Source organism: Anopheles stephensi, chromosome 3 (assembly GCF_013141755.1).
Source record: "Anopheles stephensi strain Indian chromosome 3, UCI_ANSTEP_V1.0, whole genome shotgun sequence".
NCBI classification, from domain to species: domain Eukaryota; kingdom Metazoa; phylum Arthropoda; class Insecta; order Diptera; family Culicidae; genus Anopheles; species Anopheles stephensi.
Genome location: NC_050203.1, coordinates 67822269 through 67844295, shown reverse-complemented (window position 1 = coordinate 67844295; position 22027 = coordinate 67822269). Strand labels below are relative to the sequence as shown.

General features: G+C 46.1%; 2 protein-coding genes across 5 annotated transcripts; both read right to left on the bottom strand.

The window, feature by feature from the left end:
• Nucleotides 1-161: 161 nt before the first annotated feature.
• Nucleotides 162-18293, bottom strand: LOC118514501 (atrial natriuretic peptide receptor 1). 4 transcript variants are annotated; one of them, XM_036061432.1, is made up of 16 exons: nt 17901-18293; nt 14642-15613; nt 14418-14529; nt 10310-10475; nt 6677-6754; nt 6301-6577; nt 4996-5430; nt 4800-4920; nt 4608-4726; nt 4289-4367; nt 3712-3832; nt 2414-2939; nt 1981-2323; nt 1106-1719; nt 877-1024; nt 162-774 (listed from the first exon to the last, which is right to left on the bottom strand). In XM_036061432.1, the coding sequence occupies exons 2-16, from the start codon at nt 15093-15095 to the stop codon at nt 699-701; spliced, it is 3669 nt and encodes a 1222-aa protein (XP_035917325.1). In that variant the 5' UTR covers nt 15096-15613; nt 17901-18293; the 3' UTR covers nt 162-698. The 4 variants fall into 4 exon arrangements, with proteins under 4 accessions (XP_035917325.1, XP_035917328.1, XP_035917326.1 ...); XM_036061435.1 differs by having other exon boundaries at nt 1981-2308; nt 17901-18292; XM_036061433.1 differs by having other exon boundaries at nt 17778-17913.
• Nucleotides 18294-18867: 574 nt separating this feature from the next.
• LOC118508801 (testis-specific zinc finger protein topi-like) lies at nt 18868-21929 on the bottom strand. Its single transcript, XM_036048520.1, has 2 exons — nt 21297-21929; nt 18868-21225 (listed from the first exon to the last, which is right to left on the bottom strand). The coding sequence occupies exon 2, from the start codon at nt 21205-21207 to the stop codon at nt 19717-19719; it is 1491 nt and encodes a 496-aa protein (XP_035904413.1). The 5' UTR covers nt 21208-21225; nt 21297-21929; the 3' UTR covers nt 18868-19716.
• Nucleotides 21930-22027: the final 98 nt, after the last annotated feature.

Genomic DNA, 22027 nt, shown 5'->3' with positions numbered 1-22027 from the left:
TCTCACGTGTATAATTTTAATTAAAAAAAAAAGATGAATTCTTTCAGTCTGCAGTAGCGTGGAGTTATGATATACTCTGTATTAGCGAAATTAAATAAAAATCATCAGTTTTTCAAATAAAAAAAGATAATTAACCCAAAATTTCGGAAAAAAGGATTAAGATAACCAAAACCATAGTTTGTTACACGTAACTAATTGTCACACAGTTGTATATCGACATTTATTCAATTGGTCGTAAGAACAGCGAAAATACATCTAAATACAGTTCACATTCAGGTGGTTCGAACTCGAACCGTCGGCTATAAACGCTACACAAAATAGTTCACCATCTTCGGATCATGCTCTAAAAAGTTCCCGTTTTTTTTTCTCTCTCCCTCTCTCTCAAGCAACATCCCTTTCAACACTATATGGACAATCGGGTAATTACGGTACGGTACGGCTTTTACGGCACCATTTGATCCAATTTCAATTGACACACATACACACACACACATACACACATGAGGAGGGTACATTCCAGCATGCCGTCGCCATCCGTAGTGGTGCGGCTGAAACCGTCCAACATAGTCATCTTCCTCGAACCAATCCTCACACATCCCACGGGTTGATACGATTACGAAGCGAAAGACACTGATTTGGCTAACATTGACACTGTTACAAGAGCACTGCAGAACATGTACGGAGGACCATCCTTCCGGTTACTTCCCGATCGCTGGGAACAGTATCGGGAACGGTACTTCGTTCTCGTTATAGTTTCTCATCGGTGTTGGCGGTCTACAAGAAGAGGGAAGCCACAAAGCATCACGCATCAATGCGGTTAGTTAGCTGTGTGTGTATGTGTATTTGAATAGTAAATTCGTTACGAATGTGTGTCACCTTGGATCGGGTTCGGAACACTCCAGCAACCAGTAGGTCGTTACGATGCCTTTACCCTTCAGCTCGACGTCACCGCGCAGCTCTGTACGAAACGTTCCGAATTTGTCCAGAATTTGCTTGGCCGCTTCGGAGACGTGAATTTTGAGTGCTAGGGAAAAAAAGAAGACAATCGACAATCGATTGGTACTGTCCATATTATTTTTTTCTTTTCCACATCCATCATACGTACGATGTCCGGTCGATTCCATCCTCGAAGCCGTGTTGACAGTATCTCCAAACAGACAGTAGTGGGGCATCTTTTGTCCCACGACTCCGGCACACACCGGTCCGGAATGAATGCCGATACGAATCTTCAACTGATAGTCCGGCTTATGCTTGATGGTAAACGACTTGACCGCATCCAGAATCGCCAGTGCCATTAGGCCAATTTCGCGCGCATGATCGTGCCCGTTTCGCTCCGGCAAACCGGACACCACCATGTACGCGTCGCCAATCGTTTCCACCTTGTACACGTCGTAAAACCCGATGATGCGATCGAATGTGCTGTAGAGATCGTTCAGAAAGTCCACCACCTCCATCGGGCGGCTTTGGGCGCACAGGGCGGTAAAGCCCACGATGTCACTGAAGTAAATCGTGACACACTCAAACTGTTCCGGCTGGACCATCTCCCCGGCCAGCAGCTGTTGGGCGACGGGGCGTGGTAGGACCTGGTAGAGTAGCTCCTCCGTGCGACGCTTTTCCATGCTGAGCTGCTCCGTTTTCTCTTCCACCAAGCTTTCCAAGTTGTTGGCGTACTGTTCCATGCGGCGGAGCAGATCGTCCATAAGATTTTCGCAGAATCCTCTAAAAGTGAGTGTGAGAGATGTTAAGAAATCTGATGAAATTGTTCGACATCGCGTCTTGCACAAGCAGTACACAAGCGTTGAACAAGTAGTGAGGGTTGAGTGCGGTCTCCACTTTCCAGAGCACTCTCTAAGGCTATTAGTGTTCAGATTGAAGAGCACGGTTTTTTGCCAGACTTGAGAACAGCGCTAGAGAAAGCTTCGTTAAAAAAGCGAAAGACACAGCACCACACCCCATCCAGTATACCCAATTCAATAATACTTCATGATCAGCCGCACGCTGCTCCGTATCCCGGAAAACGTTGGCCGATCGTCCGGACCGTCCGACCAGCACTTCTCCATCAGATCCAACAAATCCGGCGGACAATCGCGCTGCCCGACGAACGGCCGAAACGGGGGACTCTCGTGCAGTGCCACCCGCTCCACGATTGCCTGCGGGTCCAGAAACTGGCGTGCCGTTTCGTACGGTCCACCGCGCACCACAATCTCCTCCAGGATGATCGCGAACGAGTAGACGTCCCCCTTCTGGGTGGCCGGCGTGCCCGGGATGACGGTGGCGGGCAACAGTTCCGGCGCTACCCACAGCAGCTCTGTAAAGTTTAGCACTGGTGAGAGGACAAACCAACCGAGTGGTAGAACGGGGCGCAGCTTGGGCATCACCATTGCCTTAGCAGCCGCCACCCTTGTGCGCTTACTGTTGTAGTAGTTCTGGTCGCGCACGTACTCCGACGGCGTCGTCAGCGTGCGCAGCCCAAAGTCGGAGATTTTCAGCACAAAGCGCCCATCGATCAGACAGTTGCAGGAGCGTAGCTTTCCGTGCACACCGACGTCACTGTTGTGCAGGTAAGCCATTCCCTTCACCACGTCATGGATGAGCGACATGCGGAAGTTCCAGTCCAGCTGGATCGCTTCATTCTCGAGCACATCCTTCAGGCTTCCCTTGGGGCAGTACTCGGTGAGGATGAGAATGGTTGGGCGAGGCAAATCGATGCAGGCACCCACGAACCGGACCGTATTTTCGTGGCTAACGTCCCGCGCCTGCTTTATCTCCCAGAGCAGTGTGGACGTGATGTAGACCTTCTTTTTGGCCACTTTTTTAATCGCAACCCGTTCACCCTTGTAGATGCCGATGGTGGTAAACAGTTGGGCGGGTAGTTGCGAGTTGCCGGACGCGATCGAGACGCGACCAGAGTTCAGACCGAACTGTTGTAGGGAAAAGTTCTAAATAAAGGAAGAGAATGGGTGAAGAAGTGGAGGTTAGTAGGGCTTGCTTGGGTACGGTGAAATTATAATAAAATGCAGTTTAAATTCCCATAAAAAAATGTAAGAACAAACGATCAGTTTTAAAGCAGAAGAACGCTGGTAGTAATATCCGGGAAACTAAAATAAATTGTTTTAAAATAAATCCTTTGGAAATTAAATCATCATTAGGACAGTTTTATATTCAACGATATCCATCATTTAAGTTTAACAAACTTATTTTAGTTTTATAAAACAAAATTATGGATATGAATCTTAATATTTATGTCTATTAAAACCACGTTAAAATGCGTTAACATCACACGATAAATTACAAGCCTACTACAATCCTCCCGTCAAATTTTCGTACAGCAAGTGCGTGTTCAATACTGCAGTTTCCATAACATTTTCCACGCCACATAATCCAACGTCCACTGAACCAGACAGTAATTGGCCCGCGCAGACGGTGCACACTGCATTGGACTGCACCCAGCAAAACCCAAACCCTGACTGACAATTATATCCACCCCTTTATGATGGCACCGGACGGCGAATCAGGCAACCATCCGGCCGCTGACACAAAACATCAAATGAAAGTGGATGAGTGCGCTGCGCTTGTACTTCCCAACTTCGATTGAATAATTCATTAGGACGTGCCTTTGACGGCACGGACGATCCTCGGTAGCAATTATAATTGAAAACGATGAGCTGGCTGCTGGCTAACGTGCCGCGGCGCACCTGCACCAAACCTTACCTCGTAGTTCAGCTTCTGCAGGCCCATTTTGCTGCCAAACATTTTGCCCACTTCCAGCAGCACCTCGTCCGGCCGGACGCGCCAGGACATGTTGTTCAGCTCGCTATTAAGCTTCATTTGTCTTGAGTCGCCGGAATGGTCGAGTCGGTTTCGGTCGGATGGGTCGAAGCCGGTGGGGGATGAAAGTAATGGATGAAAGCGTCAATTAGTGATGGACAAAAGCTGCAAAGCTTTTCACCGAGCAAAACAACGTCTTTTTTTTGGGGAGTTACTATGTTGTACGGAGCAAAAAACTAAAGCTTGAAATGAATTGCTTTCTATCTTTTTCATTCCCATTTAACAGCATCGCCGCTGGTACATTAATAAAGATCATCATGCATGAAGCTTACGGCCTACACGCTTGCGGCTGCTAATGAATCGATAACAATAATTAGATAAGTTGACCCGAATTGCAACGAAAGCTCGTATCATCTTCATACGCCGAACTGACACATAGCATTCGGAATTAGCCGGCAGTGCCGCTATCGGATGGTAGAAACAGAAGAAATACGCTTCCCCCAGGGCACCCAGTACTCACTTGCACAGTATATACGTGACCGCTGCGCCAAAGGCAGAGATTATGCCGAATCCAACGAGTCCATAAAGGATAATCATGTCTATTTTCGGTTGGAATACACACACACAAGCACGCGCTCACAGGCGAAAAAGAAGGAAGAAAACAGAGCACGGAAAGTGGGGTGAAAAGAAGGGGAAGAAAAATGGAGCCCCACGGTTCCAGCCGTTACCACAGCAGGAGGCACAACATTATCGTTATGCTTTCGAGTGATTTAGTGGTAATTGTTGCTTGGGTGTCGAAAATAGTGCAAAAAAAAAAATGACGAGACGAAACATCTTACCACCATTGCCCTGACAGGCGGGCGATGTACCGAGGAATCCACACTTGGGCACATCCGGCGGTGGACCTTCCCGACCTCCCGGCCAATGTATCTTCTTGCCCTTGACGGGTGAGTATTCGCTGCGTTAAGGGGAAGCAAGTGTGCAAAACGTTACTTTTGGGGCGCGTTAAACGAGCACGCACATCACCGTACCGTGTGATACCGTAGTAGTGGGCCACTACCTCGAAGCGGCCGGTAATTGGATCCAGGTCGAGGATGGAGTAGTCCGCATCACGATCACCGTTGTCATCAATCCGCACGTGCCCGGTGATGCCTACAGCGAGATGGATGGATGGATGGATGAGCAAAAGGGAGCGTTAAAGGCACGACAGACCAAACGCCAACCTACCTTCAAAGTCACGGCCCCACATCTTCCGGGTAATGGCCGTACCGTCGCGTATGTCACCGCCCTCGTTCAGCGTGTCGTTCAGTGCCATCCCGAGCAGATACACCCCGTCGAAGAACGCTCCGATGAAGAAGTTAACCTCCTCGTCCTCCACGAACGTGTAGTTGTAGTCGCGCTTCGCCAGAAAGCGCACCTTCTCGGCGAAGTACTGGTAGGTGGGGCTGGTCGGTTGGAGCAGCGACACGCGCAGCAGTGCTTCGTACGATTTGCGCGCCTTAAAGTCATCCTCATCGCCCAGCTCCCAGTAATGGTCGCCCCAGTAGGAGCTTTGGAAGATTTCCACGTCCAGAAACGTGAACTCGCCCCGCGTCATACCGAGCGCCAGGGCGGAGAGCATAAATTTGCGAACCAGCGAGCCTCGCACGGAAAGTATTATTACTGCGAAAGAGAGAAAGCTGACTAATTGGTGTTCCAGCTGACGGGTGAGGTGAATAAACTCTCGAGCTTTCTGTCGCGAATATGAGGAACACCGTGGGAGTTTGCTGTGAACTACTTATCATGTATACAGGAAGTACACGTTTATACACCCTACTTGAGATTGTTGATCATTTTAATAGTTTGAGTGGTACCGCGCTTCAGCCAATCTATTACACATTGTTCCTCGTTGTTTTGCCTCTACAACCGATGAAGAGTATGGTTTGTACATGTAGCTATATGCGAATTATTCATTCTTGAATTTTTAGAGTTAGGATTAGAGAGCTTAGTTTGCACAAAACCCCTTGATATAGGCAATCAAATGCTTAGCAATATAGCAATATATAGCAGCAATAACAGATGCTAAGTGATCTTGAACTCATCTAACCCTCCCAATGACACCTGGTAATTTTAATCTTTTATCTTTATCTAACCTTTATCATTCATCAACGCTATCATTCTATCTTGTCCAGGACATTTCTAATCTCCTCTATTTGGTGGTCTGTTAGCTCTGACTTGACGGGGGAAAACCTTCAACGATGTGATTTTAACTGTTTGGAGATTTATAAGGGACTTATAACCCTTCAGAGAATGATGTTAAAAGTAAAGATACTTTAATAACAACAGAGTACTTTAACTTGGACACTATTGGTAAAGCTATAGTAAATAGCAGGTAAATCTGAATGTTACTTCTAGTACTATAGGAATGCGATAGATTTTCCCTGTCATTCCCCGAACAAGACTCTATCTGCTTTCTAACTTTACCACGTAAAATTCATCGACGAACCTCATCGATTGCTGATAACACCTTCGATCGCGCACTCCCAAACTCACCTCGAGCGTACATGCTGGCATCCTTCAGGTAGGCATCGATATCCTCCTCATCGTTACCGTCTAGCTCGCGCACAAACTTTAGCAGCTCCTCGTCCTTCAGCCCATACTCCAGGTTCTTGCCGACCGTCAGCGAAAACAGATCCGAACGGTCGATGATGAGTGCGATATGGCGCCAACCGAACTGTCGAAAGATGCTCGAGAACACCAGCTTCAACCGGCACTGGCAGTACGACATGCGGGTAAGCGTTTGGTAGCGAGACTTATCCTTGAACATGCCCTATGGTGGTGGTGCGAAAAGGTGCAAAACATACAGAAATAACATAAAAGACCCAGCTACCGTAAAGCGCCAATCACTGCAGCACGCTCGTCGTCTTACCGAGCTATCGTTTTTCCACCTGTTGCTCAATCGGCCCAGGATGCCGGATGTCACCGAGAGTTCACCCTCGGATGGGGGCTAGCAGGGAACAGAGGGCGAATGAAAAACGAAACGTCAGAACAGGCATCTGTTAGCGTGATTACAATGTTCGCCAGCCAGGAAGGAACGATACCGTCGATATTGAGCGGGCGAAAGAATGGTGGCACAGAATCGGGAGAAAAACACAAAACGTTACGAAGAATCGCTAGCAGGGGAACTATAATTTTCTTCTACCAACCAACCTAACCTAACCCTTGAGACATTGGGTCACCTACCCTTTTTGGTGCACCCAGGTCAACCGGTGCGGTGCCATTCGATATGACCGCTTGGAAAATGGCACAGGTGCCAAAAGGGGAATAAATCTTCCTTCAAACTTGACACCTTTGCTTTCTTTTCTCGTCACATCATCGGATTGCTTTCTGTGGATCTGAAGCTTTCTTCAGCTGTTTGGGGTTGCAGCCAATTACACCTTCTCAGAGCCCAGTTCGCAAGAAGCGAGTGGACGAGTTTTACACCTAGTCTAAGCGATAAACCTGTCCATTAAGTGAAGCTATGGGGGAAATAGGTGAATGTGTCGGTGCAGTTAAATTACAGTTGTCGTAAAAATAATGCAGCAAAAAAGGAAATATGTATTAAAGCATGGAAAGCGGCGGGATGCGCTAATGTGTGATTTAAAGATTATTTGCTTTGGAAGATTATGTTACAATCACTTGGAAGGTGTAATCCTGTGAAAAGAGAATCTTCCAGCATTACTGGTGCTAGGATTAAATGGAATAAAGTCATTAAACGGAATTAACCCGGAGATAACCTTTTTTAATAAAAATTGGAAAGAAAACGCATATCAAATAGCTCTACTAACAGAGTATTGATCCATATAAAGGAATTTTGTGGGGCACGGTGGAAGAAGTGACAACGCCGCCGGTCTTACAACAGGACTGGGGTTCAAATCCCATACCGACCACGTCACAGCAGTGAGGACTGATTATCCAACTACGTGCTATCATGAAGTCTAATAAGCCAGAAATGGCCGACTTGACCTAAGATGTTGTAAGGCCAAGAAAAGATAGAGAGAGAGAGAGAGAGAGAGAGAGAGAGAGAGAAAGAGAGAATAGCTTTTCTGATTCAGTTAAGAGAATGTTTCAAATGGATAGTGGAAAATTGTAAGCCTCTCGTATAACTTTGCAATCATATTGTGGAATCTTGCAATACTTCTTTTTTTTCCTAGGAGCATACAGCTAGGAGGAATTTTGAGATTCCATTAGATTTCAAAGTTTGATACCGGGATTGCAATTGATTGATTTTATTGAACGCTGTATTCTTCTTTTATGGCTCTACAGACCTTTGACGGAAAAACTCGGAGTTCATTTTGTATGACTAACTGGAAGGATTTGCGCCTAGAGGGTATGCAAATAGTTGTCTTGTTACACGGAGGAAAGACCAGAAATGTAACAATTCCTGTACAGCGCTACAGAAAGGCATCGTGTGTTTATCTGTACCCCCCGGTGGAGAGCAATTAACGTTAGAAAGGTTTAGCGCTATGACAGAAATTGAAGAGCGAATTATTTTCAACCTTTTTAAACCACTCAGCTACAGAATCGGTTCGGAGTCCTTGGTGGGTAGCGTTATTCCGACACTCTGCAGTGTTCACCAATGAGTTTAGCCTTCCGTTGCCTTCCTTTCGTCCTAGACTCTCGCATTCCCCCCCCCCCCCCCCCCTTTGGCACAGTCCGACGATCGGCACCATTCCCTTCCATCCTTGGGACGTGGCTTGTTCGGCGTGACCAACACAGCCCGAACCAAACCCTCCCCTCGATAGTCGGCCAGTTCGGTACAGACCAACGGTCGCTACTGCCCGATTCCCGGTAATAGCCCCCTAACACCCCCCTTTGTTTTTAGCACATTCCCCTTCTTTTCCAAACCGAAACCCTGGAGTAAGCCGTATCCCTACTCTTGGCTCCTATCACTATGCCACCGGGGCCACCCGTTGGTTGAAGCGACCTACGCAAGTAAAACATCCTTGTCTGCCGCAGTCTGTAAAACTATTTTCGACACATCCCATTTATCTTTGTTTTTCCTGGGGAGCATTATTCTTCAGAGATTAAATAATCTTCTACATGCCGCCTTATATTTTCTTCCTTAATTTATTTCTCCACAAACGTTTCTTACCGACTTAATAAGAAACCAATTTTGCTTGGATTTTTTCCCAAATTTTTTTACACAATTGTCCCCAAAACTAAAACCTACTCTCAGCTGGACTGCCAAACTTTTCGGAGCTTTTCTGCACAACTTAATGCACGTAAAAGGGAAACTACAATGCGGCATCCTGCTACACCAACAGACTGCACAGTGAGCTGCCGCTGCATACGCTTGAGTTATGTATTTATGCGCATAAAATTTCACATTCATGGCTGCATATTGAGCGAGTAGCTGGAAGATATTCGTGTCCCTCCACTGCTGCTGCTATGCAGTGTTAAACGGTTGGCGCATCCTTCGTTTTTGTTTTAATAAAATAAGGATCCGGATGACGATGGTAAGCGGATGAAACGGTTTGATCGTCGTTGAACGTTCACTTCCGTTTTCCTACTGTCGCAACCGGACGTTGCCGACTTACTGTGAGGGCCATTTGTTTGCGAGACCACACGTAGCAGTGAGGCGCGTCGAAACGCTCGAAAGACGAGCGAAGTAAAACGAATAACACAAAAAAAAAAATGTTGCTCGCAATCATTCGAGCATACATTTCTGCCCCATTAGACTTAACTTATCCTTTCGCTCGGGAAAATGGTCCTCGCGTAAAGAGGATTGGATTGGTAGCGAAGTGCAATCCGGAAAACAATCATTCTTTGCGACCTATCCACACAGACACACATCATGCCGCCGGAAGGGATTGCCTTCACTGCCTGGAGCGTGTGGAGCAATCAAAACGAATCGGACATTCCGTCGAGCTCCGATGGAGCATCAACGCAATCCGTTCCGACTAGTCGGCACAGTCGGCTTCCCTGCTTGCCCAAGGAACGATCAGGGAAATTAAGATGTATTTATAGAAGCTGCCACACAAGTCCTTTCACATCGTTGCCATCCAGCCAAGCAAAGGAGCAGCGACACAAACGAAGAAGACACATCAAAAACGGCACGACGGCTGATGTTGACTGTGCCACGCGACCTGATGACATTTAATGGGCAAAGATAAAGGCCGAACGAATCACCGAGCGGACCAATCAGGAAATTATCGGACCAAAGGCGAACGATAAATGAGCGCCCATCCCCAGCGGCTCCTTGCCATTTTCAATGCTCCAAGATGGCGATCATTACTGCGGGGACGGGGAGGATGGAATGGAAAGGCAGCGAATCGCCAAACAAAATGACCATAGTACGGATGGTGAACGACGCAAACACATCCTTGCGACACGATCCCGAAGACAGAAAGCATAGCGAGGAAGCTCCTAGCATCCAGGCCCGCTGATTGCTTAACGGTAGATTAAACACTAATTGTGGTGATTCATTAAATAAATTTGCTTTTCAAATCACCCCTGTGTCCGCTGGGGAACTTCGGGCAGGAGGGGGGAAGGGGGTGTTTGTCCTTGCCGGGTCACTTACCTGATCGCCCATGCCGGTGATGATGGGTGTGTTCCAGTAGTCGGCTAGCTGTGCCACGGGTTCGAGTGCGAACGCGCACGCCGGTCCAATGAAGGCGATCACGCTATGCTTGAAGTGCATATCGGCCGCGAGCCCGGGCGATTTGGACCCGGAACAGGTAGCGTAACTGAAAACCAAGCAAGAAGAAAATGGCAAGAACGCCATGTAATTGATATTCATTTGGGGGAGTGTAGAATGGGCGGAAAACCGTGCACGTGGGCGAGGGGGATTGATTTTCTAACCAATGTAAAGGTCATTTAGTGAGATTGGCTTTAGCAGGCACAGGAAAGTAGGGGCAAAAGAATAAGTACTAACTAATACTGGGAAGTAGGAAATGCATTTTCTCTTGGGTAGATGTCCAGTTATTCTTTACACATCAATCTTAGGCTTCGAAAACCTCGCTTGAGTAGTGAATATCAGGAACCTTGTAGCAAGTTGATCATTACCAAATTGTGTAACAGAACGATCAAGACGATCAGCATATCTAGCATGTCTATGTCTCAGGTACTAGCATCGGATTTGATCATTCAAACGGTAGATTACATGCAAAATTTCATTCAGAACGTTGTACGACAAGCAGAACTGTCTATCCACTAACGAGTATTTAAGTTAAGGAAGGCAGACATTAGTTAAGTCTTTGGTAGTTTGTAGTGCCAAACAGGAAGAATGGCTGTTTTTATCACAAGCTGTAAACACTTAGACATTAGATCAACTTGACGAAAGCTAGTTTCGTCAAGTTAATAATGAAATATTTCAAACGGTACGGTGAGTAAAGATGAGTGACGCACGTGGGGTGACACTCGTGAGAAAAATTATAAGTGGGGCAGACAACAGAATATCACTCCATCTCTTTGAATCTGGAATCTGAGCACTACACTTGGTAATTATTGCAAACCATAAATCGATCAGACACTCCGCGATTCTTCACAAGCTTAGAAGTCGGCACAGAAGTCTTATTGGACAATAGATTGAATTTCCATGCTCGCTAGCATCTGACTTTAAGCAACTGGTATGAAATGATGGGCTTGATTCACTTAAATCTTAGACTCAGATGAGACATCAGATCTCGATTGTTTCATGTGTCTCTGTGTATCATTCTCTCGGTTTGCAGTCAAATATAGTAATTCTATTGCTCTGCTCTCATATCTGGGGTGGTTCGGTGGCCGTAGTGTTAGCGGCTACGGTCCTCACACGTCCGGAATGAGGATCAAGACCGCCTTCCTGTACTCAAGGCTTGACTACCTAGTCCAAAAAAGTAAAAAAAATGATAGGCTAAGACCTATCGAGCTTGTTGTGTCCAAAAATAAGAGAGAAGAAGCTTTTCTGTCAAATTAGTAAGTCAAAGCAGTACAAAAAAAAGTTCAATCGTGATATAATCTTTAAAGTTAAACCATGACCATATACACGGCTTATATACAGAATTTGTATGACCGGCTGTTATCAATAGCTTCTTCTTCATCTTGACAAATTCGCTATAAAATTAGTTTTGATTCTTTCAAAAATCTACTGTAATTTTAATTCACTGTCAGTGATTGTTTCTTAGTTGATGTACTCCAAAGAATACTTAAGTGCTTTGGAGGTCATGCGCTAAAGCTTAATAAATAATTAAAAAGTAAAAAAAGTCTTTTAGAACGAATTTCATTACAACTTTGTACAGCCCAATAGGAGGTGCAGCCTCATAGCATTCAGTTAAAGTTCTTGATTAGACTGTTACCTAAATGTTAGACTAACTATTCAGCTGTGAGTAGCTCTTCTCAAAAGCTTGAGCCGAAACTGATCAAAATTTTCTTCAACTAAAGCTCTATAATCTAAAGAGGTCCGTAGTTGGAAATTCCGTCCTATGCACCGGAAGACTATCATAAATACTAAGGAATATCTAGGGAAATTGGGGCGGTCAGGAGGGAGAGACCGGGAATCAAATCCCATCCAGTCCGCCTCTCTGTACGAAGGATCTGACAGTTTGCTAAGGATAAAATAAAGTCACAGAAAGCCATAATTGGCAGGTCGAGCCCTCTTGAGGTTGTAGTGTTAAGAAAGAGGAACAAGATTAAGGGAAATAAAAGAAAACGTTAAAAGACCACAAAAAATAGATAAAGCATCAATTGCAGTTGTTTGAGGAGTCCCGGATCAACGTGTAATCGATTGTATATCTTGCCTTCGAGACTTATAACCTTTCAACCTAAATTGGTTGCATTATTTTTAGTAAAATTCTTACATAAAATTGGATAAACTATTCATCAAATGATAAAAACATCTATTAATAGCACGTGCGCCCAAAAATGTTGAAAAATTAGTTCAATAAACGTTTTAAAAAGTATATCCCATCATCACGGCTGTCCAATTATTGTTAGCCTAAAACCAAGAACACAAAACGAATAACCGCAAATAAAATTAAAAAATAGTTCCATAAAGCCCCCACCAACATTCGAGGTTGGTGACGGTTTTATTCCCCCAAAAATATTTCCACGCCCAAGGTAGCGTGTACCCGATGAAAGCATCCGGTCGGCATCGGGTCCTAATGTTCTTTGCCGAAAAGTCGCAAACAACACAAACAAAGCATAGCAGGCCAGGAAATAGTCGCGAAATGCCGCTTCACTTTTATTGGTGCCATTTAATTGCCCTGCGGATATGGCTGAAGGATAAGAGGATTAGCAGCCCAAAAATGGCGAAACCATTTTCACTAGTCCTAGCAGCGGCCGGTCGTCCCGTTTTGATTGGGGTGCTTCGAACGTGTCAGCTGGCAGTCACGGACCGCACAAACAAAACCACCACGAAGGAATGCGGACGTGGTGACCGTCTTTGGCGGACCTTTTCTTTTTCTCCACAAATTGACTTTCCCTTTTTAATTTCCCGTCAGCTCGTTCTGGCGCCACTGGATGTCGGGGATGTTTGTGGGGGGTGGCAGAAAAATGCAGAATAGTGTCCCTATCGCGATTGACTGTGCGTTGCTCGCTTACAACGGAAGGAGTTACGCTTTTGAAGCAGTGCGACCGGGGCTTGAAGAACGACATACAATTTACATAAGTATGCTTATTTACTCCCCCATTTTGCGACGTACGATGACCGACAACTGTTCGGCCCGGCAAGCGGGTAGAATTTGAAGGACATTTTGTGGATGCTTGCTCGTGCTTAGACGGTGGCAGTATGCAAGCCGAGAGCTTCCGAAATGCCATCGGATGTGCTAATCTCATGCTGGAAGTTTCGATAAGACGCATCCCGGATCGAGGGCCTGTCAACGTATCGCTTACGAAGCTAGGTTCCTTTCCTGTGGTACCGTGGTGGCAGGGTATTTACTCATTACAAACAGCTCACGTTCGGCGCACGTGCACGTTTGCGACCCAGTGCTGATGAGGCTTGTTGCATGTGATCGTTTCCGCACGTCGTCAGCACAAACAGCAAAACGGGCGGCAGGATGAAACTAAAAATCCTGGAAAACCTTCGGCCACACTGTTTGAATGTGGGTTAGCTTGATTAGGTGTTTGAGCAGCTACGTGTTGATGGGATGCAATGCACAACATTGAGATTTGGGACATTTGCATAACTCGCAGGGGTAATTCCGACGAGAGTTCCGCAGGAAAGGAACAAGAAGTTGCGATGTTTGTGGGCAGAGTTTTATTGTCCCGATTATAGTTGAAATAGGGTGTGAAGGTTACTGAATTAGTGTTAACGAAATTCAACCGTCATGAGTAATGTATGCATCTTAAAAAATTTTATACTAATCAAAAGGAATCAATAAAGGGATTGCCGTATCACTTAGGGAATATTTCAAATGGATGGTAGAATACTGCCATCCCGTTATTGAACTTTGCAACCATATAATGGAATCTTGCATGCTTTAAATGGGAAATCAGAAAGGTTACACTAACTTAATGATAAAACTATTTTTGCAACTTAGTTCTTTAAATTATGATAGCATTGTTGGTATCATTGCAGAACAACGCTACCTGGAAAGTAAGTAAAACTTAAATTTCTTCTTTAAATTGTATCTAATTGAGCGCCCTTTGGCACGAAACAAATCAATACCGTTCGCCTGCTGTAAGCCAAATCGCAGCCATAACCTATCACTTACCTTCTTTGCACCTTGCTCAGCCGAACGTTGTGCATTTTCATGAGACTTTGGTTTACCAGCTCCAGCGCCAAATCGATAGCCGGTCCACAGCGTTCCAGATCAAACGGTGAGTCTGCAACAAAACAGGGCAGGCAGCAACGGACAAGTCAACCATTTAAATACACCCCCCCCCCCCCCCCCCCTCATCGTTCGTCCTTCCTAGCCCCTCCCCGAGTCGAACCTACCGAGATGGGAAGCCATCAGCACACCTACATAGTACACGGTGTAGTTTGTATCGTCATTGATCGGTTGAATCTCAAGGTTGCTGAGACTTCGTTTGTGCAGCGCACGGCTCCCGGTGGGCCCCACCACACTTCCATTCCCACCACCCGAACTGCCCATCCCGATCGGCTCGTCCTCCTCGAAGCTGTAATCATCCCCATCCCGACTCGTCTCGACAAGATTGCTCAGAAGCTGTCCAATTTCGGTGTCCTCCACCGGGCGCTGCTGTACGCTCGCTGCCCTATGGTCACGGGGATGTGCTACAACGGTGCGACAAAACACGCACAACAAAACGACACACACAAGCGGTACGAATTTGGTGCGCCCTGCGACATTCATCGTGAACGGCTGGCGCTCCTGCAAGTGCGCCCCGGTACGGTTGAAGGTTTGGCGAAGCGCGCAGACAGGACGATTCATCCTTACAGGGTGCAGCAGCAGGTGGGTACGGTGCTGCTTATGGACATTGGCCCCCGGTGAACCGACCCGCAACGGTAGGGTGTGTCATCGTTGGGCGATACCGTTGACACTGGGCGACTTGATCGTCACGCGATAATTTACGTCCCGTTCCGGACATTTTATATGGAGCCGCGCGTGCTACAAATGTAGCTCATTTGCATGCCGAGCGAATAAAGCGACTAGTTATTTACGTGAGCGACTCTCTTATCCACCAGATAACGCACGGTACGCTAGCATCGGTTGTGTTTGGCGCGAATGTATCGCGGGAGGTTTTTTTGTTTTTGTTTTTGGGAGAGGAGTCCAACAAAAAGGTGGCTTGTCTGCGACAGGGTGACTGTCTTTTCACGGCCAGTTAGTCGATTTTCCGCTAGGATTAGTTTTATTTCTTCCTGACTGCTGCTGCTGCTACGTATCACATTCCATTAGCATAGCGAGCACGGTTCGGCTGCGAAGGAATCGCTTTAGGCTGGATAGTTTATCTGTAGTGATAAAGGAGAATGGAAGTTAAATGGCCGAGGTTCGTTGGTTTTGAGCATTTAAACTAAATCGTAACTCGCTTGTAAATTGATCCAGATAAGTCTTAAGCCTAAGGCGCGTTTCTTTTTCAGTCGTTATCGACAGTGCTGTGGAAGGCTGTAGTCCTTTTAAAGACTGTGGAAAATTGAGCTTTAAAAATCCGTCCAGAGCCATCGGTGAAGAAATCGGTAAAATTAAAGGACATTTTAAGCCGACAGTATTGTTAAACCAGAACATAATCCCAAAAATTTTTTTTTAATTTTTCGAAATTCTCAATGTTGAAACAAACGTAAAATTGGAAGGATTGCCCAACGACACTTATAAATCGTTGGAAGTCCCCAGGGACCTTCCATCAGGTCTCGTTGACCAAAAAACCGTGACCGTTGATCGTTGGAAGGGTCTGGCCGTCTAAGGATCTCATCTCTCAAGACTATGGACATCGTAGTCCTAGAGGCCTCGTCGCCCAGGATATCTCGCCCACTTAGACATCGCCACAGATGTTTTCGTGTAAGAGGTTTTGTTGTCCTCGGTACTCAAAAGTTTAGGTCATAGGGCATAAGTAGAAGATAAATCTCATCCCAAAGCTTTTCGCTGTTGTGTTTGTCACCGCTGAATTACATAATATTTTTTCCAAAATTTTAAAATATTAAAAAAATGACAAAAAGTTAATTTGATATTGTGAATGGACGTTCGCACTTTATAGGAGAATTATTGAGGCTTTAGACTTCCGTACAATATTTTATCAATTGTAATCTCCAGTAGAGTTTTATAGTGAACATCCCATATCCCACTTATTTACTATTCTAACCCAACACCGATACAATTACTTCCCAATTTCCATTACATTTCAATTAAACCAGCTCAAACAGGATCGCACAAAACTCATCACCCATCGGTACACATGGCCTATAGGATGGAATACACTGTGGTCATACAGGGACACTTCTTTTTTCATTAGTCCATCCCGTTGCGTTACCCTTTGGCATGGGGCAAATGGGCACGTAGCCAACAAACTGCACCACCAAAACCATCCTTCGCGCGTACAAATAAGATTGTGAAAAATAAATACACACACTGGGGCCACAAAAGCACGGAGCACCATGCATACTAGGTCCTCCAAAGGGTTGAGACACGATGGACGGAAACAACATCATCCGGACGATCATCACGGCTCGGTTTCGCGTTAACCATTTCACCGGAGGTGTCTTTCACGTGAACGTGACCAACCGCTTTTCGGTTTCTCCATGGTCCATTTTGGTGTCCTGGTGGAGCTCGCAAGAAGCACAACGGAAACCAACCAACCACCCAAACTTATTACCATCATCAGCATCATCATGATTGTCGGTTACCATGACCGCCCATCACAGTGAGCCTTTTTTTCTCTCTCTCTCTCTATTGTTGTTAAAAAAGAAAGAACATCGCGCTACACACACACACACACACATACAATCCAGTCCACTTGTTGCACATGTGAAATATGTTTCTCATTTTGGTGGTGGCCCTTCACTGGTTAGTAGTTTTGGACGGTCATCTAGTACCATGACCAACCAGCACGTTTCATTTCGCTTGGAACGTGTTTTCAGTGCGAGTTGAGTTTTTGTCGAATTCTTCCATACTCCATAGCTGGTGGCACAGTTATCGAACCGTCCATCACATGATTTCCACTGCCTTATCCGATGCGACTCGTTGTCGTTTTTTGTTCCAATTTTAGCATCCATATATCCAATTTTTGATGACATGACCATTTTAAACACAACTTCCACGTATTACTTTTGCTATAGCATTCGGAATTTATATTCACACGCGTCCCATTCCACTGGACGGTTCCTTCTGTCTATAAAATAGCGCTAAAATTTAAATCACACCACTGGTAGTGTAGGCGATGCTGAACGCAACGAAGCCGTGACGATGAGTGACAATTTGACGGCTAGATTACAGGATTACTAGATTGGTCCTTGATCGATAGGCATTCAGGCGGCTTCTTCACAAGAGGGTGACATCGTTTCTGACGGTATGATATACGAGTCTTCATCCCCTCAGGGATTTCTTCCATCCACCTTATCAAGACAAGGATTTTATTACACTTTCTCCCTGGTGACAACGGATACTTTCTTCACCCATCGCTACCTTGAAAAATGGCTTCCAAGTGACACGCAAACAGAATTATCTAAATGCACTGATGTGTTGCTGTCGGAGCACCTGTTGTGTCAGTTTATCACTAAGCACCTGTGTGAAGGCAGTGAAACTTACACCAACACCTCACCCAACCGGAAGCTTATTCCATCAAACTACAGTGCACACTTCATATCCTTCCAGCGAGCTCTTTAACGCGACCGAGGCACAAATAGTTTCAAACTGAACTGGCGTGGTGTAATTAGTTCGAACCGGGAGCCAGGACACTGTACGGACGGTGGTACCGGCGCCGATCGTATCCTTCGACCGATTGAGCACGCCGTCCGATAAGAGGGTCGCTTTTATAGGACGCGTACACGAGCGCACCCGAACGTCCGACCACCCCCACCGAAGTCAGGACGAGCGCCACGATGGGCGCTGACGACGGTCAAACCATTTGTTGCACATGCGATCGTGTGTGGCTGTGATTTTTCGCCATCTCGCCCTTCGCACACGCTATCCCGCCGGAAAGATCTCGCCGCTACTGACGCTACCACTGACTGATTGAATGACTGCAGGATTGGATTAGGTGGTGGACCGACCGGTTTACACTTCGCTGGACACGCGCGGGATAGTGGAAAGGATGCGTTATGGTCGCTGTGTTATCATTCGTCTGCCGCGCAACCGTATCATTATCGCTCCTATCCGAAACACATCAACTGCTTTCGATGATGATTTGAAGGCACAAGGGATTGTTTAGCTCACACACTCACACCAGGTGATGAACGACTGTTGGAGCTAGAGTGGCGTGCGAATACTGGTGGCACAATTTTATGCTCGATTACCAGACAGACAGCGATATGGATGTTCTTCGTTCGGGGGAGCGTTGTTTTTTCAACAATCGATACTGCCGGCAGCACTATTTTGCGACCCCTTGTATCCGTTACGATGACAGCTGGACGACAGCTACTCAGATGATGAGTTAGAAATTTTGGCTTCTTATTTTCATTTTTAACACTACGCGATGGCCACAGTTACTCGGTGGGGAAGATTTCGGGGCAGATTATATGGTGGGTTATATTTCTGGCCGGGTTTTTTTATGCTGGTTGATGGATAAGAAAATGGACTTTCAACAGGACTGTTTTTAACACCATCTAGTACTGTTGGTGTGCGTAACGACAGAAAACTAGGCCACATAGGACCGAACAATATTTGAGGATGTTGTTGATGGTGTTTAATATTGAAAGATATCTAGGACACCACATCTTCGATAAATGCGGAAAAAGAAAGGTTATGTATGGAATGTGTGTGACGCAAAGTTTTTTTTCTGCCAAAACTTCTTCAAATTCATTTATTTATTTTATTTATTTATTTTTTTCAAATTCAATATTCTTCTATTTTTTGGAGGGCCACAGCTTCGACAGATCTTGGTCTGCCATTACTAGTATCCTTGACCTGATTATATTTGAAAGGCAAGTCCATCGTAGTAGGAGTCGGACACGAAAGACGATTTGATGGCTGATTCCCTCGGGTTAGCAACTGACTTCACTACCAACTGGAAGGAGGTGTAGATGTAAGCATCCTATGACATATCGTAGCAATAGGGTATGTAACCAATGGCAACGAATCGAAGAAGCGCTACTATATTAAAATACGCTTATGCACACCGCCTACTAAGAGCTTTTAAGTCCTGCAAGACAAGCAAATTCAATATAGCAAATGCATAACACAGTTGACACAGTTTAATTGTTAAAGTTAATTTATTTAGTAAAAACTACAACAACAAGTAGCATATGTATTGAAATGTCATTTCTAGACGCCAGAAACACTACTCTACCCGATAATGTTTGGTAGTCCTGCGCTGTACAACCGCATCACTATTGCCATTTCTAGCTTTAAACCCACAAGCGCAATGCCCAATCCCCTTCTCCCAGACTTCAAAGATGGACGCCATTTAACGATACTTCATGTGTTTCACGCGCACGTGCTTCTCCCGATCGCCACGCTGCCGAAACTTGCGATCGCAATGCGTACAAGCGTACGGTTTCTCGCCGGTGTGTATACGCATATGGTTCTTCAGTGCATCCGCCCGGTAAAACCGTCGATCGCAGTCCTTGCACGCGTGGCGCCGCTCGTTACGATGGATCAGCCGGTGCTGATAGAACACCGAACCGGTCAGGAATCGTTTGTGACACACCTCACACACGTACGGCCGTTCGCCGGTATGGCACTTCCGAATGTGATCGCTTAGATCGGGCCGTATCGTGAAGCGCCGGGTGCAACCCTGTACGGAGCAAGCGAATGGGCGTACCCCGTTGTGGAAGCGCAAGTGTTGCCACAGATGGCTGGACTGGGTGTACGTTTTGCCACACTTTTCGCACAGAAACTGCCGGGTCAGGTTCGTGTCAACTTCCTTATCAACGCGTTTGACCGTCTTCTGGGTAGACGGGGCAGGTTTCTCCGCCACCGCCATCGTATCTCGCCCGGACTCGGCATGCTTCTCAGCACGGTGCTGTAACAGCTTGTAGACATGGTCGCAACAGAAGCCACAGATTTCGCAGTGTAGCCATAGACCGCTCCGGCCCTCACCCGGACGTAGTTCGGCATCTAGCCGACCATTGCGACGTGGAAAGTAATGATGGTTGGCGTACCGATGTTCGTACAATTCGGCAAGCGATGAAAACGTGGCCGCGCAAGCGTTGCAGCTATACATCACCGATACGTTCCACAGGTGCGCGGCACGAAAATTCTTGTACTCCGTGCAGTGGGCCCGATGGTCCAGTACCGTTTCCAGCGTTAGAAAGTTAAGCCGGCAGAAGGTGCACGCGTACCCGACGTGCGGCGTGTGATGTGCCTCGTGATAGAACAGGGACAGGCAATCGGAAAACAATGCATCACAAAACTCGCACTGAAATACCGTGTGAATAATGACGATGAAAAGCTGCTGCGAAAACAGGGCCGCACCCTTTTCGCCCAGCTCTTCCGTATGGTTCACGAACATCAGCTCCCAGTTGAAGCGGCTGGTGTGAGCTTCGAAGCGCTTCGGCTCGGGAAAGATTTCTCCACAATTTTTACATTTCACCACGATAGCCAACGTTCTTGGGTGTGAGTTGGCAGGTGCAGCTTCCCCTTCTTCCGTTTGGTTTTCGGTGTCCGGGGCCGTGCATTCTTTGTCCGGATGAAATTTTTGCACATGGCGCGATAAACCGGTCAGATAGACGAACTTGCGCTTGCAGTGTTTGCAGCTAAACCTTTTTTTGTTCACCGCCTTTGCTTGGCTTTCCGAGGTGTCCGGTTGCTGTAGGACGGATTGCCATTTTTGAATATTTTCTCCAAGGATTTGTGTGAGATGGGCAGCCTCGATATTCTGTTGCGTGGCTACTGAACGGTTTAGGCTTACAACCGAAACAATTTCCAGCGGTGAGGAAGTACTTGTAAGATACATGGTGATCTGCAATTGTGTCTATTTGAGGGGTGAAAATGGAACAACCATTCAGCTTGTATATCAGTAAGTTTAGTTATTTGATATCTTACCCTTTTATTCTTGCAGTTGGGAATGCTTTCAACAAAGCACGCTACGCTTCAAACACACTACTGACACCTGTTACTTTCCTGGAGCGAATGAGCGAGCAGTGGTAATCTTGACTCAAGCAAGCGTAGACTTGATGGTGTAACCAGTCTACGATTGCTCGGATTAGCAGGTTGCCAACGAGATGAACCTGTCTTCATTTCGGCGATGTAACTCGTCTATAGCTTGTGGTCGAAGGGTTTAAATTCTACACCCGTCCGCAGGTAGGTGGGTGGGTTCATCTGGACCAGGTTCTAGGTTAAAGCTAAGCGGGTAGTATACTAATTTCAATGCAATTTATAGGACTGAATAATTCAAACAGCAATTCAAACGGAGTCAATGCAAAAGCGGCGGGACTTTTTATGTTAAACCCATCCATCCGGCTCAATGATTCGTGTATTCCACCGGAAGTGCACATTAAATGCTCTGCACATTATTCTCCGTGCGCCATTTACGACATTTCCAATAAAATGGAACTGTATGCAAAAGCTATTAAGAGTGCCTCTAACAGTCAGCGCATTAAAATGGTTTAAGTAGGATTACAGCTCTGTAAGGAGCGTTGGCGAACATCGAATCCATCTCCAATGTGCTACGGGTTTGTCAGAGACTTAACTTCTAAAGGAGCTGCCGATGAAGCAATTTAAAATATCTGGTTTTTTTTTGTAAAAATGTTTCAAACGCAAAAGTTTTAGCAAAA

What these genes read in the sequence shown, in the direction of transcription:
- LOC118514501 (XM_036061432.1), bottom strand. Translation starts at nt 15,095, where the DNA reads ATGAATCGTCCTGTCTGCGCGCTTCGCCAAACCTTCAACCGTACCGGG. An exon ending in GTGGGGCCGTGACTTTGAAG is followed by an intron (nt 4,921 to 4,995) that starts GTAGGTTGGCGT and finishes ATCTCGCTGTAG; the next exon opens with GCATCACCGGGCACGTGCGG. An exon ending in CGCCTGTCAGGGCAATGGTG is followed by an intron (nt 4,368 to 4,607) that starts GTAAGATGTTTC and finishes AACCGAAAATAG; the next exon opens with ACATGATTATCCTTTATGGA.
- LOC118508801 (XM_036048520.1), bottom strand. Translation starts at nt 21,207, where the DNA reads ATGTATCTTACAAGTACTTCCTCACCGCTGGAAATTGTTTCGGTTGTA.